This window comes from Heterodontus francisci, chromosome 6 (genome assembly GCF_036365525.1).
Source record: "Heterodontus francisci isolate sHetFra1 chromosome 6, sHetFra1.hap1, whole genome shotgun sequence".
NCBI classification, from domain to species: Eukaryota; Metazoa; Chordata; class Chondrichthyes; order Heterodontiformes; family Heterodontidae; genus Heterodontus; species Heterodontus francisci.
This window is the reverse complement of record NC_090376.1, coordinates 20,364,807-20,385,602: the sequence shown is the minus strand read 5'-3', so window position 1 is coordinate 20,385,602 and position 20,796 is coordinate 20,364,807. Positions and strand designations below refer to the sequence as shown.

At 40.2% G+C, this 20,796-nt stretch overlaps 1 protein-coding gene and 1 long non-coding RNA gene across 6 annotated transcripts in view; one reads left to right on the top strand and one right to left on the bottom strand.

Annotated features, from left to right (window-relative positions):
* LOC137371172 (uncharacterized) overlaps window positions 1–20,796 on the top strand; it is a 38,683-nt gene that overhangs the window by 2,343 nt on the left and 15,544 nt on the right. Inside the window, exon 3 of one of the 2 annotated variants that reach the window (XR_010975191.1) lies at window positions 6,517–6,667. The exons of the other annotated variant lie outside the window; for it this stretch is intronic. This is a non-coding gene — a long non-coding RNA (uncharacterized lncRNA). Of the gene's footprint in view, window positions 1–6,516; window positions 6,668–20,796 lie in introns of those variants that run through there. 2 annotated transcript variants of the gene reach the window in all.
* The window catches only part of tubgcp5 (tubulin gamma complex component 5), a 66,600-nt gene continuing 53,865 nt past the window's right edge, over window positions 8,062–20,796 (bottom strand). For 3 of the 4 annotated variants that reach the window (XM_068033249.1, XM_068033248.1, XM_068033251.1), the window contains 5 exons: window positions 20,048–20,214; window positions 17,638–17,763; window positions 17,300–17,388; window positions 11,670–11,770; window positions 8,062–8,669 (listed from right to left, as the gene is read on the bottom strand). In XM_068033249.1, coding sequence (XP_067889350.1) covers window positions 8,623–8,669; window positions 11,670–11,770; window positions 17,300–17,388; window positions 17,638–17,763; window positions 20,048–20,214 — 530 coding nt within the window. In that variant the 3' untranslated portion in view covers window positions 8,062–8,622. Of the gene's footprint in view, window positions 8,670–11,669; window positions 11,771–17,299; window positions 17,389–17,637; window positions 17,764–20,047; window positions 20,215–20,796 lie in introns of those variants that run through there. The other variant, XM_068033250.1, reaches the window with a different exon arrangement.

Below are 20,796 nucleotides of genomic sequence, written 5' to 3'. Positions count from 1 at the left end.
TTGTAGATTATCTCTACGCGGGTAGTTTGCCAGAGGCGAAGTGTAGCATTGCAGTGAGGAAAATGGAGAAGAGGGTTGGTGTGATGACACAGTCTTGCTTAACCCTGGTCCTGACTGAGATAGGGTCTGTGGTGATTCTGCTGGTGAGGAACACAGCTTACATGTCATCGTGGAGTAGATGGACGATGGTGACAAACTTCTGAGGGCAGCCAAATTTGAGTGGGATGCTCCAGAAGCCTTCACAGTTGACAGAGTAAAGTGATAATAGCCAGATTATCTGTTTTTGTGAAGTTGATTGAGGGATAAATATTCACTAGGACACTGGGGATAACTCCCCTGCTCTTCTTCGAAATAGTGCCATGGGATCTTTTACGTCCATTTGACAGGGCAGACAGGGCCTTGATTTAACGTCTCATCCAACAGATGGCATCTCCAACTGTGCAGCACTCTCTCAGTACTGACTTGTGCCTTGTAGATGGTGGAGTGTCATCATTGATTTTTGCGCTCAAGTCCTGGAGAGGGACTTGAACCCACAACAATGACTGGGCACCTATTATAAAGGCTATGGGCCCAACATACTGGTTGTAGTGCTGAAGACTTGTGCTGCAGAACTAGCCGCACCTTTAGCCAAGCTGTTCCAATACAATTACAATCCTGCCATCTACCCAATAAAGTGGAAAATTGCCAGGTATGGTCTGTCCACAATAAGCAGGACAATTCCAATCTGGCCAATTACCGCTCCATTAGTCTACTCACAATCATTTTTTTATTCATTCCTGGGTGTGAGCATCGCTGGCAAGGTCCATTCAAATTGACCTTGAGACGGTGGTGGTGTGTTGCCTTCTTGAACTGCTGCAGTCCAAGTGGTCACGCACAGTGCTGTTAGGAAGGGAGTTCCAGGTTTTTGACCCAGCGACAGTGTAGGATCGGCAATACAATTCCAAGTCCGGATGGTGTGTGATTTGGAGGAAAACCTGCAGGTGGAGGTGTTCCCATGCATCTACTGCCCTTGTCCTTCTGGAGATTATGGGTTTGAAACATGCTGTCAAAGGAGCCTTGGTGCATTGCTGCAGTGCATCTTGTAGATGGTACACACTGCTGCCACTGTGTCTCGATGTTGGAGGGAGTGAATGTTTAAGGTGGTGGATGGGGTGACAATTAAACAGGCTGCTTTGTCCTAGATGGTGTTGAGCTGCTTGAATGTTGTTGGAGTTGCATCCAGGCAAGTGGAGAGTATTCCATCACACTCCTGACTTGTGCCTTGTAGATGGTGGACAGGCTTTGGGGAGTCAGGAGCTGAGTTGTTCGCAGCAAATTCCTAGCCTCTGAACCTGCTCTTGTAGTCACAGTATTTATATAGTTGGTCCAATACAGTTTCTGGTCAATGTTAACCCCCCAGGATGTTGATGGTGGGGGATTCAGCTATGGTAATGCTGTTCAAAGTCAAGGGGAAATGGTCAGATTCTCTCTTGTTGGAGATGGCCAGTGCCTATGCTAATGTCACTTGCCACTTACCAGTTCAAACTTGAGTGTTTTCCAAGTCTGCATGCAGGCATGGACTGCTTTAGTATCTGAGTCATGAATGGTACTGAAGACTGTGTAATCATTAGCAAACATCCCCACTTCTGACCTTATGATGGTGGGGGGGGGGGGGGGGGGTGGGGGGGGGTAGGTCATTAATGAAGGAGCTGAAGATGGTTGGGCCTAGGACACTACCCTGAGGAACTCCTGCAGTGATGTCCTGGGCTATGATTGACCTCCAACAACCACAACCATCTTTCTTTGCGCTTGGTATGGCTCCAACTATCGGAGAGTTTTCCCCATGATTCCCATTGACTTCAATTTTGCTAGGGCTCTTTGATGACGCACTCAATCAAATGCTGCCTTGATGTCAAGGGCAGTCACTCTCACCTCCCTTTGAATTCAGCTAATTTGTCTATGTTTGGACCAAGGCTGTAATGAAGTCCAGAATCAAGTGTCCCTGGTGGAACCCAGACTGAGTATCAGTGAGTACTGATGGGATAGTTATTGACCGGATTGAATTTGTCCTGCTTTTTGTGGACAGGACAGACTTGGGCAATTTTCCACTTTGTTGGGTTGATGGAGCATCATCAGCAAAGGAATGGAAGGTGTCGTCAATGGTGCTATCAAGCAACACTTACTCATCAATAACCTGCTTGCTCATCAATGCTTCGTGTGGCTTCCACCAGGACCACTCAGCCCTCATTACAGCCTTGGTCCAAACATGGACAAAAGAGCTGAATTTGAGAGATGAGGTGAGGTGAGAGTGACTGCCCTTGACATCAAGCGTGCATTCGACCAAGTGTGGCATCAAGAATCTTGAATAAAACTGAAGTCAAGGGAATTGGGGGAAATTTCTCCACTGGCTCCAGTCATACAAAGCACAAAGGAAGTTGTTTGTGGTTGTTGGAGACCCCAGGACATCATTGTTCCTCAGAGTAGTGTCCTAGGCCCAACCATCTTTTGCTGCTTCATCAATGACTTTCCCTCCATCATAAAGTCAGAAGTGGGGAAGTTCACTGATGATTGCACCATTCAGTACCATTCGCAACTCCTCAGATAATGAAGCAGTCCATGCCACATGCAGCAAGATCTGGACAATATTCAGGCTTGAGCTGATAAGTGGCAAGTAACATTTGCACCACACAAGTGCCAGGCAATGACCATCTCTAACAAGAGAAAATCTAACCATCTTCCTTTGATGTTCAAGAGCACTACCATTGTTGAGTCCCCCACCATTGACCAGAAAATGAACAGGACCAGAAATTTGTAGGATCATGCAGCATGACCTGCAGCCACTCAACTTCGGTGGGAATCGCATGCCAGTTGTCCTCAAGGTGACTGCTGCACTCAATTTTTTCTCCAGCGACTCCTTCCAGGGATCCATGGGTGATATATGTGGCATCTCACCATTTGCAACCCACAGGTGCATCAAAGAGGTAACCAATGCCTTTTTTTGAAATTCCATGGATTTCATCTACTTTCCTGTAGACAAGGACAGCCAGGCAGCAATGTTTTTGGCACCATTGTTGGCTTCCCTCGATTGCAAGGGATGATTGATTGTACTTATGTGGGCATTAGAGCTCCCTGGGACCAGCCTGCAGTCTTTGTTAATCACTAAGGCTTCCAGTCTTTAAACATACAGCTGGTTTACGACCACAGAAGAATCATGCATGTTTGCGCACAGTTCCAGGAAGCTATCATAACGCCTACATTTTGAGGAACTCCCAGCTACCAGCAGTTTGAGAGGAACCAGCCGGAATGGACGGATGGATCCTGGGTGACAAGGGTTTCCCACTTCATACATGGTTGATGACACCAGTGTGCCATCCCCAAAGCGCTGCTGAAGTTAGATACAATGTCACTCATGGATCCACCAGAGCCATGGTGAAAGGAGGTAATTCAGACCCTAGAAGGGTTTCAAATTGATAAGGAGGTGGCATTGAATAGGCTGTCTGCACATAAAGTGGATAAAGCACCAGGACCAGACGAGATGCATCCAAGGATATTGAGCAAATTGAGAGTGGAAATTGCGGAGGCACTGGTCATAATTTTTCAGTCTGCCTTAGACTTGGAGGTGGTGCCAGAGGACTGGAGAATTGCAAATGTTACACCCTTCAAAAAAGGGTGTAAAGATAAGCCCAGCAAATATAGGCCAGTCATTTTAACTTCAGTGGTGGGGAAAATTCTAGAAAGATTAATTTGGGACAAAATTGATTGTCACATTGACAAATGTGAGTTAATTAAAGAAAGCCAGCATGGAGTTCTTAAGGGCAAATCATGTTTAAACTAACTTTGGAGTTTTTTTTTGAAGAGATAACAGAGGGTTGATGAGGGCAATGTAGTTGATGTGGTGTACATGGACTTCCAAAAGGCATTTGATACAGTGCCACACAACAGACTTGTGAGCAAAGTTATAGCTCATGGAATAAATGGGACAGTAGCAAGATGGATACAGCATTGGCTGAGTGACAGAAAACAAAGAGTAGTGGTTAATGGCCTTTTTCCGGGCTGGAGGAAGGCTTGGAGTTCCCTAGGGGTCAGTGTTGGGACCCCTACTTTTATATTAATGACCTAGACCTCGGTGCACAGGGCACAATTTCAAAGTTTGCAGATGATACAAAACTTGGCAGCATTGTTACCTGTGAGGAAGGTAGTGTAGAACTTCAAAAGGACATAGATAAGTTGGTGGAATGGGTGGACAGGTGGCACATTAAGTTCAATGCAGAGAAATATGAAGTGATCCATTTTGGTAGGAAGAACATGGAGACATAATGGAAAATAAATGGTACAATTCCAAAGGGCGTGCAGGAGCAGAGGGACCTGGGTATATATGTGCATATGTCATTGAAGGTGACAGGACAGGTTGAGAGAGTGGTTAATAAAGCATACAGTATCCTGGGCTTTATTAAATAGGAGCACACAGTACAAGAGCAAGGAGACTATGCTAAATTTGTATAATACCCTAGTTTGGCCTCAGCTGGAGTATTGCGTCCAGTTCTGGGCACCGCATTTTAGGAAGGATGTGAAGGGTGCAGAAAAGATTGATGGGAATGGTTCCAGGGATGAGGAACTTCAGTTATGAAGATAGATTGGAAAAGTTGGGACTGTTTTCCTTGAAGAGAAGGCTGAGAGGAGATCTGACAGAGGTATTCAAAATCATGAGGGGTCTGGACAGAGTAGATAGAGAGAAACTGTCACCACTCATGAAAGGATCGACAATGAGAGGGCACAGATTTAAAATAATTGGTAAAAGCAGCAAAAGCGACATGAGGAAAAACTTTTTCATGCAGTGAGTGGTTAAGGTGTGGAATGCACTGCCTGAGACTGTGGTGGAGGCAGGTTCAATTGAAGCATTCAAAAGTGAATTAGACTGTTATATGAAAAGGAAGAATGTGCAGGGTTATGGGGAGAAGGTGGAGGAATTAAAGGCCTACTCAGATCAGAAACAAAACCAGAACTGAACCCAACCGAACCACATTGGACCCGAGCCTGACCCGGCCCGAGTCCCTCCATTTTTTCCTGTGCCTGACCCGACCTGAGCCTGAGCCGACCCGACCCCCAGAATGTTCACTTTACCTACCTTGCGATTCCGAATCTTCAGAAAGCTGCAGCATGAGCCCGATGATGTCATAGAGACGCTCACTCACTGCACAGACTCAATTTCCCTCCTTGACATGCTGGACTCCCAGCTCAAGTAGGCTTTTCAACTTTTGACACTTATTAACTTATCTTCCCAGCAGAGCAATACTTCCTGTGTGTGTCCGACCTGGACCCAGCCCGACCAGAGCCCGGAAGAGCAACCCGACCCCGACACATCGTCGGGTTCTGTTCAGGTAGCAGGCCTTTAGGAGGAATGGTACTACGTGAATTGCTCATTCGGACAGCCAGTGCAGACATGATAGGCCAAATGCTTTCCTTCTGCATTGTAATAATCCTGTGATTCTTGAACATAAAAGTGCATCTCCAGCAATACATTTGCTTCAGCTCCTCACACCATTACCTCCAGTGTTCTATTGGGATTCATCCTTGGCCACTCCTCTTCATTTGCATTCTGGCTCTCATCCACAGACATGAATCAGCTTTCATATATATATAAAAAGCAGTCATCAGTCCTTCAAGCTCAATACTGGAAAGACCAAATAGGTCATCTTCAGTTCCCATCACTAACTGCCATTTTACTATTGTCCTAGGCTCAACCAGACTTTTCCCAACCTTACTGTCCTGCTCAACCAAACTGCTTCAGACCCTATATCTATTCCATCATTAGGATAACTTACATCCAGCTCTGCAACATCGTCCACATCTGCTGTACCCATCAGTTGAGACGATAAGTCAAAGTCCCTCTAGTTATTCCAGTGGATGTAAAAAAATGACAAGAATAGCATGAAGCTCTGCTGAACCAACACCATAAAAGATCAACTGTGCATAATTGGCAGCAATATTTCCCTAAATACCAACAACTATATTTGAAGATTAATTAAAAGGCTGTGTACTTCTGAGACATCTTGAACATCTGACATGGTGTTTTATATATATATTAAAAAAAAATTAACAGAGGATGATGAGTTACTAGGAAGAGTGGTTCAGATAAGGGCACTGGGCTCACTTAAGATGTTGGGCTGGAGTGATGGTAAGACTGATATTGTGGATATGATCAAATAGGCTTTAGGTCTTTACTCCTCCAAATCAGTTGTTCTCGAACTGTGGTCCACGGACCCCTGGAGTTCTGCAGAGATCTTCCAGAAGGTCCGCAATGCAGGGCAGCGCAGAGAAGGGTAACCTCTCAGGGCGCTGTGATCAAAAGTAAGTGAGCACTGCCCAGAAGAGTGATCTGCTCCTCCTGTGCTCCTGCTCTGTGCTCTTTTTCGACCCCTCCTTCTGTTCTCTGGGTTCCTGCTTTCTCTGCGCTCCCGTTCTCAACATGGTGCTTCCCCATTGTTCCTGCTCTACCACAGCTCTTCTAATATTTTCTCCTTATTCTACTCTCTCCAGGCTCCTGCCAAGGATAGACAGACACAGCAGTGAGAAGCAGGTATACCCATCTGATATCTCTCAGTACATACCTGTTTTCTTCAAGGCATTATTGAAATATTCTATATGCAACACTTCCATATTATAAGTATTATATAGCATTACAATTTAGTTGGGGGTGGGTCCATGATGACAGCTCCATTTGAAAAGTCCTTCAACCAAAAAAGTTTGAGAACCACTACTTAAATCATGACAATAAACATCTTTCCAAAACAATCAGTCCTTTTTCCAAATTTTCAATTTTATGATGCTCTCTCTGGTCATTAATTAAACCCAAATGAGAAACCAAGACAACACAGGAGGGACGGTGCAATTTGCCACAGATGTAGTATATGTCAATGTAACTACCACTCCCACAGATTCTTCAGTGGCTGCATGAGTTCTTATGGAGGTATTAATCTAACTGTTGTTCTCTACCACAGTCTAATGTTACAGCATGAAGGGGAATAATGCCCTCTTTTCTTAAGCATAGTTTCTTTCCATGAAAAAAAATATTTTTAATCACAAACACACGTGAATGTTGATGATTACTTCGCAGTAAAGCAATCTCTTCCAGGCAACAAAATTAATATGTAACTCTGTCCCATTATCAATGTTGCAACTGTGATTCCAATCTTATGACTTGAAACTACAACATGCAGCCCAAGACCTATAGGGTAGTGAATTGGGATATCAATGAGTGGAAAATGCTCCAAAATAGAAACAAAAAAATTCTTGTATTATCCTCAATATATAATGTATTTAAACTGTTCTTAATCCAGTGAGGGGGCCGTGAACAATTTACAGTATTTTCTTTATTCTGCAAAAGGCAGACCAGTTTCACTTCCCTTATGGTTAACAAAATCAGTCCTTGTACAAGTGTAAACAGCTGAGATGGCACCTGTAGCAGTAAACAGCCAAGTTTTGGTGAATTTACATGCAACTGAATGTTTTCTGATTACAAATTAACAAATGAAAAAAGATATACAATCTGTTTACTCTTACTTTTAGCTTTCTGGTCCTTGCAATCTGGACTCTAGTTGAAACAACCAATTTCATTTTGAGCCCCAAATATGTTATTAAATCATTGGTAGAGACATGTTGTTAAAGCTTTTTGTCTTGCACTTATCAGGACAACACGCAAGAATAACCAATGTAAGGAAAAACAACAACTTATACTGCATGAGAAGAGAGTGCTGATTGGTTGGCAACTGAACTCTGATGGGTCAAGGTGTTGCCATGGAGAATGCATCCGTTTACACTGACTGCAGTGCATTCTCCACCTCTACCAGAGTTCACTTGCCAACCAATCAGCACTCTCTTGCAGTATAAGTTGTTGTTTTCCCCTACATTGGTTATTCTTGCAAATTGTCCTGATGAGTGCAAGATGAAAAGTTTTGACATGTTTCTACTTTCAGCAATTCTCAAGTTCTGTACTACCAAACGACTATTGGTAAAGTCTTAGATATGGAATTACTTAAACACTGAATAGTTCTTTATGGTTCTGAGAAATTAAACAAAACAACACACATATACAGATTTATGCTCGGAGTACAACAAAGCTTTGTTAATGTTGATTCTTGCTTGACCGACAGATTTATGATTAACTTTACATTAGCTTCATTTAGTAGGCCCAAATAGCTAATATTTTGTAGATTGGAAGTTTACAGACAATGAAACAAAATAGATGTCTCACTGAGACTACATGATTCTTACTGAAAGCAATAGAATGATTAGCATCTTCGGTTTTTAAAGTTACTTTTAAAACTAACAGAGCATGTTCCAGTTGACAGCCATCCCATTAATGTAAACAAATGTTCAGCCAGTGATTCAACTCTTAAATTCTGCAATGGATAGAACACCGACTGGCTTATATAACTATTTGGACAAGAGTTTTGAATAATTCTTAGCTAGCACCACAGCTAGGTGAAGATTTTGTGTAATCGCCTGCCACTTAAGACAATTTACAGTCCTGATGAGTTCAATAAAATAGGTTCCAAGATGGAGTCTGATTACTTTAGGTGTTATGCAGAGGGACTACAGATGTTCTGATACAATAATTTGTTCATGTCTTCATGATGGTCACTGTTAGCTTTGTTCCATTCCTGCCATTAGAGATGATGCCAGGGATTCCACTGTGAAGTTAAAGGACAAATCAAGTCAGTGATTAAAATAATATTTGATCATAATGAATAATTCAGGCTACACTTCAAAATGTTTCAATAAGGTTTATTATTGATGTGAATTGATCTACAAAGTTCCTCATATGTAAGTTCCACGTTTCATCACAACCTGTTCTCCAACATCATAGGTAACTATCTTTCTTCATGTTTTTGGCTGCGTGCTCCACACTATAGGAAAGATATTGAGACAATACAGAGGGTGCAGCACAGATTAACTTGGATGTTGCCTGGTATTAGGAACAGAAATACAAAAGGAAGATTTGAAAAATTGGGACTGTTTTAGTTAAAACATAGGAGATTTCACAGTGTGTTGATAAAGGTGTTTAAAATTATAAAGGGATAGGGTAGGTTGAAACAGACTGTTCTCAGTGGTTTAGAGGTCAAGGACATGACTCATGGATACAAGAGTAAATGTGCGAGCTTTGTGGAGAAGAGTGGAGAAACGTTTTCCCCCATATAGCGCACTTTGGGAATGCACTACTGTAGTTAGTGATTGAAACAGAGACCATGTAAACATTTAAGAACAGGTTAAATAGGTGGTTGAACTAAAGGGGAATAAAGGGATATAGGAACAGAGCAGGCCTATGGGATTAGAACTACCACTTGGGTGAAGGATAAACATTAAACTAGCCAAATGGCCTGTTCCAGTGTTGTAGTTTTATTTTTGTGCTAATGTCTACCAAGCAACAAGCAGAATGGATAGATAGCCAACTCCCATGCCACCATCAATGCATCCTGTGGCCAGCAGCTAGAATGAAGAAGAGATAATCCAGACACAACAAATGACCGTGTTTATTAATGGGATAGAAAGCTACATATCCAAATTTGCCAATGACACAAAGATAGCTGGCACTGTAAGCAGTGTGGATGGAAGCGTAACATTACAAAAAGATATTAATAGGTTATGTCAATGAGTAAAACTGTGGAAAATGGAATTCAATGTAAACAAATGTGAAGACATCCACGTTAGACCTAAAAAGGATAGAGCGTGGTACTTTCTAAATGGTGAAAAGCTAGAAACCGTGGAGGTCCAAAGAGACTTGGGAGTCCAGGTACAGAAAATAATCAAAAAAGCAAATGGAATGCTGGCCTTTATATCTAGAAGACCAGAACATAAGGGAGTCGAAGCCATGCTTCAGCTGTACAAAGCCCTAGTTAAACAGAATCCAGAGTACTGTAAGCAGTATATACTAACCTTGGAGGGAGTGCCTTGGAGAGGTATGTTTACCAGAGTGATACCTGGCCTCCAAGTGTTAAATTACAAGGAGAGATTACACAAACTAGGACAGTATTCCCTGAAATTTAGAAGGTTAAAAGGATGATTTGTTCAAAATTTTCAAGTTATTAAGGGGAACAGATAGAGTAGATAGGAAGAGGCAATTTTCACTGGTTTCACCTAAACTGGGAGTTTAGGAATCAGGGCATAGCCTAAAAATTAGAGCCAGACCTTTCAGGAGTGGAATTAGGAAGCACTTCTACACATGAAGGGTGGTAGAAGTTTGGAACGCTTCCACAAATGGCAACTGATGATAGATCAATTGTTAATTTGAAAACTAAGATTGATAGATTTTTGTTAACCAAACGTATTAAGGGATATGGAGCAACGGTGGGCATATGAAGTTAGGTTGCAGATCAGCCATGAATGGTGGAACAGGCTCAAGAGGCTAAATGGATGTGGAAAGGATGTTTCCTCTTGTGGGAGAATCTAGAACTAGGGGTCACTGTTTAAAACTAAGGGGTCACCCATTTAAAACAGAGATGAGGAGAATTTTTTTCTCTGAGGGTCGTGAGTCTTTGGAACTCTCTTCTTCAAAAGGTGGTGGAAACAGAGTCCTTGAATATGTTTAAGGCAGAGGTAGATAAGATTCATGATAACCAAGGGGGTGAAAGGTTATCGGGGGTAAGTGGTAATGTGGAGAAATCAGTTCAGCCATGAAATAATGAATGGCTGAGCAGACACAACAGGCTGTGTGGATGACTCCTGCCCCTAATTCATATGTTCGTATGGCCTCCTCCTGTTCCTATGTTCCAAATCTCTAGCCTGATTTTACATCACCTTTCTGGGAGACTACAGTCTCCACTTGCATCTCTCCACTTATTGCAGCTCAGATCGGGAACTGCTTTAGGAATTTGAATCTTTGTCTGTTTCCACTTCTTGGCACTGAATATTAGTGCACTGACATACAAGCCTCTCCCCAGCACTTGAGCACACAATCTAAGCTGGCATTCCAATGCAGTGCTGAGGGAGAGCTGCATTTTTTGAGAATATGTCCTTCAGGTGTGAGATCAAATTAAAGTCCCAACTGCCTTCCCTCAATAAACCACAATGACGTTTGAATCCTCTCATTGCTGCTTGTGGAATCTATCTGTGCACAAAATAGCTGCCACTGTTAGCTATCCATTTTGAATTAATTGATGTTTACAATACTCCAGGACATGCCCCATATTTAACATCAAATTAGAAAGGAAGTACACTCCAGTTAAGGGCATTATGGCAATAAAATTGGTACTTTTAAAAAAAAGAACTGACTTGATTAAAATGAGGGAGAGAAATTTGTTTGCGTAGTGCAGTTTCTAGTAGCACTATGCAGATTTACATCAATTCCCTGGGGCAGGAAGTGCCACAGGCCGCTAATTTATGGCATTCTTTGACACAAGTCTGTCGCTGCTAGAAATGGCGTTTTGTGAATTAATTTCTTCACCGGAGTATTTTGAACCAAAACCACTCAGCTTATATTTTCTTTGAAGCAAACGAAGAACTGATGTTCCACAAACAGCAAAGGAGTGGTTAAAAAAATTGCTACAATGCATATTTTTCTTCCTTTTTTTTGGTAGTTTCCTCATTCTTCTGCTCCCCTCATGAAGGCCTTACTCCTTGCCAGATTACAGATCCATTGGGAACCCCCTTCCCTAACACAACACCCTAAACCTTTTTTTTCAAGATACACTTACAATGAGGGAATGATCCTCTACAAACAGCCTTGTTTAGCACTGTTACCAGAAACACGTGGCAGTTTTTGAAGTCAGATTCCATCTTCTCAATGGACTCAATCCTAACAAAGAATAAATAAAACATCAGTGACGTATATGTAATGATTTTCAGGTTTACAATCATTCTTCAGCAATCCCACACAAAAGAATGCTGGAATAAAGAGATTCTTTGTATATTTAGATTAGAATGTCATATCAGATAGTTCCCAATTATATTAGCTTCCCACTTCTCAGTATGAAAATTGCAGTGCTTTCAGTTCAACCATTTTGGTTGCCAACAAACCTCAAAATACATAGTTGCAATAGTTTCCTTCTGCTGCTCAGCTATGAAATGAAGTATGCACCAACTAAAAAGTTATACTTTCTAAAATTTTACAGGAACCAAATAATGAGACAAAATAACCGAGGAAATTAAAACTGCCTCTAAAAACACTAAAGCTATAACCAAACCCACGATGATTTGGATCCTACACTTCTGTACTTGGTTCACCAGAACTTTTAAAAGGAGTGAAAAAAAAACTCTTCATCTGACAATGAAACCATTTCAATGGGAAGCAAATACAGGTACTTAAAAATTAAGCTTGGAATTATGATGCAAAGGTAGCCCATGTAGCCTGAATTTATCATTGCAGTACACACAGACCAGAAAAACAAAAAACAGCTCAGACACATTTATAGTCATTAAATGTAAAGACCGAGTAACAACAGAAGTTTCATTACCATATTTCCTCTTTAAAAATCACTCACTTCATTATAAATAAAACTGCAAGCACAAGTAGCATTTAACTCATTTTGTTAACGGTTGTGCTCTTCCATGAAACACTGGATTTGGGATGTGAGTGGAAGATTGAACTTGTGTCCCACTATTCTACAGCAAAAAAATCCAGAAGACTTCAAAATTTGAAAGGGTTTGGTGCAAAGAATGGTGGGATAAAAGCTTGCAGCACTATCCCCCACAAACTGACCTTTTGCTCTTGCTGATGGTCCTGTGAAGAGAATTGTAAGCAGAATTCAGGATGGGAGGGGAGGGGGTCAGGTTAAGGGAAATTTAGAAATCTAAAGAGAAAAGTCGAGGCAATGGAGCAGTGTAGCATACAAAACCAAAACGTGCTGGAAATACTCAGCAGATCTGGCAGCATCTGTGGAGAGAGAAGCAAAGTTAACATTTCAGGTCAGTGACCTTTCATCAGAACTGACAAAAGTTAGAAATATAAGTTTTAAGCAAATAAAGTGGGGGTGGGACAAAAGAAAATAAATGGGAAGGTGTTGATAGGACAGAGGGTCACAGAGAAAAACTGACAAGGAGGTCATGTGTCATGGGTGACTGCTTTGCGGAACACCTCCACTCCACTCCCCACCCCCCCACTCTTATGTCCACGTCTCTATCCTGGGATGGCTGCAGTATTCCAGTGAACATTAACGCAAGGTCGAGGAACAGCACCTCATTTACTGATTAGTCACGCGACAGCCTACCGGACTGAACACGGAGTTCAATAATTTCAGAACATGACTGGCACCCCCCCCCCCACCATTTTTTAAGTTTTACTTTGTATTTCTTTTTTTATTTTAGTTTGTTTCATCATTACACCTTTTTTACCATGTGCCTGCCCACTTTTTTCATGTTTTGCTTTTGGCTAGAGTTTTCATTATTCTGTCATTTAACACCCTCTCTGCACTAACGCTTTGTATTTTACCACATTAACACACTCTTTGTCTTTGCCCCATGACCTCCTTGTCAGTTATTCTCTGTGACCCACTGTCCTATTTACACCTTCCCATTTGTTCTCTTTTGCCCCACCCCCTTTATTTGCTTAAAACCTCTTACATTTCTAACCTTTGCCAGTTCTGATGAAAGGTCACTGACCTGAAACATTAACTTTGCTTCTCTCTCCATAGATACTGCCAGACCTGCTGAGTATTTCCAGCAGTTTTTGGTTCTATTTCAGATTTCCAGCATCTGCAGTATTTTGCTTTTATTATATGGAGCAGGGGGTGTAGCAAATTTAGGTAACGATAAGCATAGTGGGACAGAAAGGAATAGAGAGTTTAGCGGTAATTAGAGCATCCGCAAATAAGGTCCATGCAAACAGTAGTTAAAAATATTAAAGGCTCTTTATCTGAATGCATGAAGCATTCATAATAAGATAGACGGACTAGCAGCACAAATAGAGATTAATAGTTTAGATCTAATTGTCATTACAGAGACCTGGTTACAGGGCGACAAAGGTTAAAAAATAAATTTTCCAGGGTACACATTTCAAAAGACAGGCAAAATGGAAAATGAGGAACAGTAGCCCTGATTGTAAAGAATAACTAAGAACATTAGTAAGAAAGGATCCGCAGTATTTTGCTTTTATTTTTAGTAAGAAAGGATCTTGGCTCAGAAAATCAGGAAGTAGAATCAGTATGGTTGGACAGTAGAAATAACAAGGGTCAGAAAACGCTGGTGGGAGTAGTTTATAGGCTCCCTAATAGTAGTTTTACTTTTGGACCAAATTTAAGCAAGAAATAGATGGATCTTGTAACAAAGGCAATATCATAATCGTGGGGTCTTTAATCTTCATGTAGACTGGACAAATCAAATGGGCAAAGGTAGTCTGGAAGATAAGTTTGTAGAATGCTTTCGCGACAGCTTCCTGGAACAATAAAATGTGGAACCAATGAAGGATAAAGCTTTTTTTTAGATCTAGTATTGTGTAATGAGGCAGGGTTAATTAGTAATCTCAGAGTAAAAGATCTTCTGAAAAAAAGTGATCATCATCGAACTGAATTCCATATTAAGTTTGAGCGAGACATATTTGAGTCGAAGAGCTGGCTAAAGTTGTTTGGGTATATAGACTAAAAGGCTGGTGGTAAATAAACAGCGGGAAACATTTAAAGAAACAACTCAAATTGTTCAACACAATTACATCCCAATAAAAAAACAAAACCTCAGTATGAAAGATCTATCTGTGGCTTACGAAGGAAGTTAAGGATAGTATTAGATTAAAATAAGAGGCTTATAATGTTGTAAAGAATAGTAGTAAGGCTGAGGATTGGGAGAGGTTTAGAAACCAACAAAGGGCGACTAAAAGGTTGATAAAAAGGGAACAAAACAGAATATGAGTGTAAACTAGCCAGGAATATAAAACAGATTGTAAGAGCTTTTACAGATTTATAGAAAAGGAAGTAGCTAAAGTAAACACTGGTCCCTTACAGGCAAAGGCAGGAGAAATTATGGAATGAAGAATTGGCAGAAATTTTAAACAAATATTTTGTGTCTTTCTTAGTAGAAGACACAAATACATACCAGAAACAGAGGGTGACCAAGGGACTAATAAGAGTAAGGAATGTAAGGTAATTAATATCAGTAAAGAAAAAGTACTAGAGAAACTTAAGGGAATGAAAGCCTTGGGTTTCTAAAAAAACAGCTGCAGAGATGCATTGGTTATGACTTTCCAAAATGTCCTAAATTCTAGAACAGTCCCAGCGGATTGGAAGTTAACAAATGTAACACCATTGTTTAAGAAAGGAGGGAGAGAAAAAAAAAGGATCAGGCTAGTTAGCCTATCAGTTGTTGGGAAAATGGTGGAATCTGTATTAATGTCTTAGACGAAGAAACAGAGTAACATATCCAAGTTTGCTGATGATAGGTGGCAATGTAAGCTGTGAGGAGGACACAAAAGAGGCTGCAAAGAGATGTAGAAGAGCCAAGTAAGTGGGCAACAAGATGACAGGTGGAGTATAATGTGGGGTAGTGGGAGGTTATTCACTTTGGCAGTAAGAATAGAAAAGACAAATATTTTTTAAAAGGCGTGAAACATCTAAACTTTGATGGTCAGAGACTTGGGTGTTCTCATGCAAGGAACACAAATTTAGCATGCTGGTACAGCAAAAAATTAGCATGGCAAATAGCATGAAGTCCTTTACTATAAAGGGACTGGAGTAGAAGAATAATGAAGTCTTGCTACAATTGTATGGGACTTTGGTGAGACTGCACTGGAGTACTGTGTGCAGTTTTGTTCTCCATATCTAAGGAAGGATATACTTGCCTTGGAGGCAGTACAGTGAAGGTTCACTATATTGGTTCCTGGACTGAGGGGGTTGTCCTATGATGAGAGGCTGAGTAAATTGGGCCTAAACTCTCCAGAATTTTGAAGAATGAAAGATGATCTCGTTGAACATTGAAACATACAAGATTCTGAAGGGGCTTGACAAAGTAGAAGTTGTTTCCCCTGGGTGGGGAATCTAGAACATGGGGGCACAGTCTCAAGATAAGGAGCTGATTATTTAGGACTGAGACAAGGAGAAATCTCTTCACTCAGAAGGTGGTGAACCTTTGGAAGAGCCTACCCCAGAGGGCTGGGGATGTTCCATCGTTGAGTACATTCAAGGCTGAGATAGACAGATCTTTGCTCTCTCAAGGAATCAAACGATATGTAGAGTGGGCAGGAAAGTGGAGTTGATCAGCCACAATCATGTTGAATGGCAGAGCAGGCTTAAGGGGCTGTATAGTCTACTCCTGCTCCTATTTCTTATGTTCTCATTCAGATTGTGGAAGGCATACAAATGGAGCAAGGGAAAAAAATGTAAGTTGCAAAGAAGCTCTGTAACAGCAAAATATACACAGAGTTGTGGGATAAGAACAATCCTCCACTCAGACAAATTTCTATACTCAGCCTTGTTGTCACGGTTAAGCACCAGGAGACTCAAACATAAGGGAAAAGTGTGTGTAATAGACATCTCAAAGCTGGTCACAAACCTCCTCTAGGGTTTGGTAGAAGTCTGGGAGCAAGTTACTAGTCCACCCTCTCAGCCCCAGTTGATGCTCTTTAAGAATGCAATCTTTTTATACTACTGGGGCACTCCCACATTATACAAAGCAACTTAGTTTTATTTCACTTTTGTCAAAGTTGTGTCTAATTCTGGACGCCACAATTTAGAAAGGTTGACAAGGCCTAAGAGAAGGTGCAGAAAAAATTTACTTGAATGGTGCCATGAATGCAAAACTTCAGTTACATGAAGAAATTAGAGAAGCTGGGACTCCTCCTTAGAGCAAAGAAGGTTAAAAGGAGATTGAAAGACCTCTTTCAAAGAACTGGCAAGGGACGATGAACATAAAGGCCTTCTGCGATTCCAAGTTCTGTCCTGTTTACTCAAAGAAAACAGTCATTTGTTCAAACATCATTTAATCCTTGATGTAATCCATAATGACCTAAACACCTTCATCATGAACTTCTCCCATTCAATGACTTAACTGGAAAAGGAAAATTTAACAGATCCCTCATACTGCCCAAGCACCCAGCCGTGAACCACAGATACTTTGCCAAACCCTGGCAATCTGGCTCTCAAAGCTCAGTGAAATCTGGTTTGTCTGTTATAAATTTTGTGGACTAAAGTTTTCAAATTTAATAGTCTTTATACTGTTGAATTATTAGTGCATGAGTCTAAATAAGATTAAAATCTATTAGTATTTACAACCCAAGATACATGCAAGCTAATAGGAACATGAATGCAGCCAATGAAGACATGGTCAAGCCATGGTTTTAAATGCTACAACTGTCAACAATTAAAGACCAAAAATAGAAATAATTTTTAAAAACTCTACATACTTTGAAACTCCTAAACCAGTCTCCCAACGATCTGCGAACATAAGAACCAAATTCAAAACTTTCATGATTGCTTCCTTCACAAAGCTTATCTGAAAGAAATTTCACAACACCGACATTAAAATTCTACATACAAAACTACAACTGGTTCAGGTATTTAGAACTAAAATACAATAGGCAGAAAGAAGCATTTGTCATTTTGATAAAATAATTGGTCCCTGTCCAAGTCTGAACAGAGAAGCAATTGGTCACCAATCGTGGATGTGCCGTTAAGTGAGTTAATTGTTATATAGTTAGGATCTGCCACTAACACTATTTACTGAGTTTCCAGATGAACTCACCTTTTCCCGAAGCAAACAACGATCATAGATTGTGGACAGATACCTATAATGAATTTTTATCAGCTGGTCCAAATCCTTAGCTTCCTCAATTTGGTGCTGAAACTCCAGACCTGTACTATGCAATATCTGAAAAATATTATGTGGCAATTGGTTTCTGTTATAGCTATTCAATGACCACAGTTAAAAACATATAAAATACAAAACATATTAACTTTAGGGCGGCGCAGTGGTTAGCACCGCAGTCTCACAGCTCCAGCGACCCGGGTTCAATTCTGGGTACTGCCTGTGCGGAGTTTGCAAGTTCTCCCTGTGATCGCGTGGGTTTTCGCCGGGTGCTCCGGTTTCCTCCCACAGCCAAAGACTTGCAGGTTGATAGATAAATTGGCCATATTGACCATAGTATTGGTAGGTGGTAGGGGAATATAGGGAAGGTGGGGATGTGGTAGGAATATGGGATTAGTGTAGGATTAGTATAAATGGGTGGTTGATGGTCGGCACAGACTTGGTGGGCCGAAGGGCCTGCTTCAGTGCTGTATCTCTAAATAAATAAATAAATAAACAAACAAAAATAAATAAAGTCACAACCTTTAAATAAAAATCCTTGTATTTTACTTTTAAAAAAAATATAAAAATGAAAAGCATTTAATAGAAAACAAATTAGTTGGTGTAATAGTCATTTCCTTCGTATCCAATATACAGAACAGGTTTCTTACATAAAATTGAAACACAATCTGGCAATTAATATTTAATTACAATAGTAAGCAGAAGATTGATTGGATTAGTACAAAAACTTTTATGAATTTCTTTGGAATTCAATTCTGATTCTAATTATCAGTGTATGACTCCCCTTGACTACATGGGTCCACTCCATACCCACTTTGTTACCGGGGGCGGGGGGGTGGGGGGGGTTACTGATAAATTATCTATGACATCTCATAGTATGAAACTGAAAAAGTTTGATAATGTATATCTAAATGTAACTTGGAAAGCAACTGCCAAAGTACATCTATACCACTTTCATTCCATAATTGTGTAGTTTATTGTTCATGTTCTCTGTTTATAATACAATCTATCCATGTGGTTTTATTAAATCTGGTTTATCTGAACTGTAATAAGTTTATGCATTTAATGGGGTTTTTGAGTGGTAGAAAAAGGTCAAAAGTTTTGGGGAAGAATGTAATCGGGAAATATATAACTTGCCCCCAAAAAATGTCAGTAGATCTATCTTATGGACGACCAAAAGAAAGAAAAAAAAACACTTTTCTCTACAATGGCAGGGTTATATATATTCCTCCCCATTCACCAGGGGTAGCAGATGTTGTCAATTATTCATTTCCTTGTAAGGAAATAATATTTAATTCTTAGGATTATAAATTTCAAACTTCAGATATAGTATTTCCTGAATTAGCTTACTATCCGAGAAAAGTGGAATACCAGTGGTGTAATGTGCTATTCCATACTGATGTGTTGTGCTAATAGACACAGTTGACTCAAGAGTGAACTTCTGATCTGACAAAGGCACAGAAAGAGACAAAAGTGAACTTGGATTGCTCTAGTACAGGATGTTCAGGTTTTACCATCTTCAGCCATAAAGCTTTAGGATCACATATAAAAGTACAATTAACTGTTCTCATTAACTTGCCTGTATCTCAAGCTGCTGATACCAAAAGATCTAGAGTTTTCAATTTAGGATTGATCCAAAGAGGCAAAAACTTCAAGAACAACCATTTCCAAACCTCAAGGGCCACAAAATTTAAGCAGGATAAACAAATAAATTTTAAAATTGGAAGCCCACATAGCAGTGAGCTTTCTGTGCTTCAAGGGTTGGCTTGCCAGGATTCTCGAGCCACACATGGTCTTAGTGCTGTAGGTTGAACAACACAGCTCCAGTGGACTACCTAGAAGCCTAAGCAAGTAAATTGTAAATGGAGTTTGTGGAGAGGGAGGCCAGGTGGAGGCTAGGGGGTGATCAAGGTGCATCCTATTAAAAGATGAGGAAAATAAATATTTTTATCTTTCGCAATTCTACTCATTTGTAACACTAGATTTATAATGCAACAAAAGGAGAGTAAATTGCCCCTGAACAACTTTGACAGAGACAGCAGGTAGCATGTCTACCAAATTGGTACAGGAAAAGATAGTCAAATAAACAAAAAAAAGGAAAGAAACTGTATTATGCAAACCTTTTACAGAGAGCAAATGGATAAGTTAAAGCTTCTGGGCAAGATTTCAGAAAACTTAAAACTTTACAGAAATATTACAGGATCTACTGAAGAAAACAAGAATCAAAGTTGTTTAAAAATCAAATGTTGGCAAGTAGATAACAGCAGGTACAGTATCAAAAGTTAAACAGTAATTATCTATTACTCCCATAATTTGACTTTTCTCTTACTAACAAAGGAAGCCTCACCCTAGTCATTATATAGTTATGTAGGCTGTTGACAAAATGCATGAGTTTAACTCGAAGCAGAAACATCCTATGAATTTGCTGTCTAACAGGTGTCTTCAGTGCTTTAAACGACCAAGTGGAATCCTCAAATAGAGTTGCTTGTGGTTTTTCATAAGCTTCAGTAGGTTCTGTAATTACATATTATTTTAAAAATGGTTAACAATATTACAAATATTTTACATTTCACCATAATACAATATTATGGCTGACCTTTAAATGCCGAAGGCCCAGAATTTGCTAAAGCGAGGCATCTCCTATAGCTCGAAATTGTTTTGTGCTGCAAATTGCTGGAAGTGCAAGTTGATAACAAGGGCAACTAGGAATCTGAATCTTGGGGACTAATAGTCTATCTCCTTAACAAATTAAACTTAAGGATAGAGAAAGAAATTGGGTGAATTAAGAGTCAAAAGTGATACAGAAAAAGAGAGTTTAAAAAGATTAGATTAAGAGTGAAATAAAAAGAGAGGAAAATAAAGAAAAAAAAATTTTTAACTTTAAAAACCTCTAGGAACAATTTACTACTTGAAGGAAATGAGACTTCATAGTTCCATATCCGGGCCTCTGAGGAGTGGCACTGCGGAATATAAATCTCATCATTAAAAAGGTCCTTCTGTCCTCAAATACCAGCCCTAACTTTCTGTGGTGAGTTTAATTCATATTCACAGTGCAAATCCAGCAATTCCTTGAAATTCATGGCGATTGATGGAGAC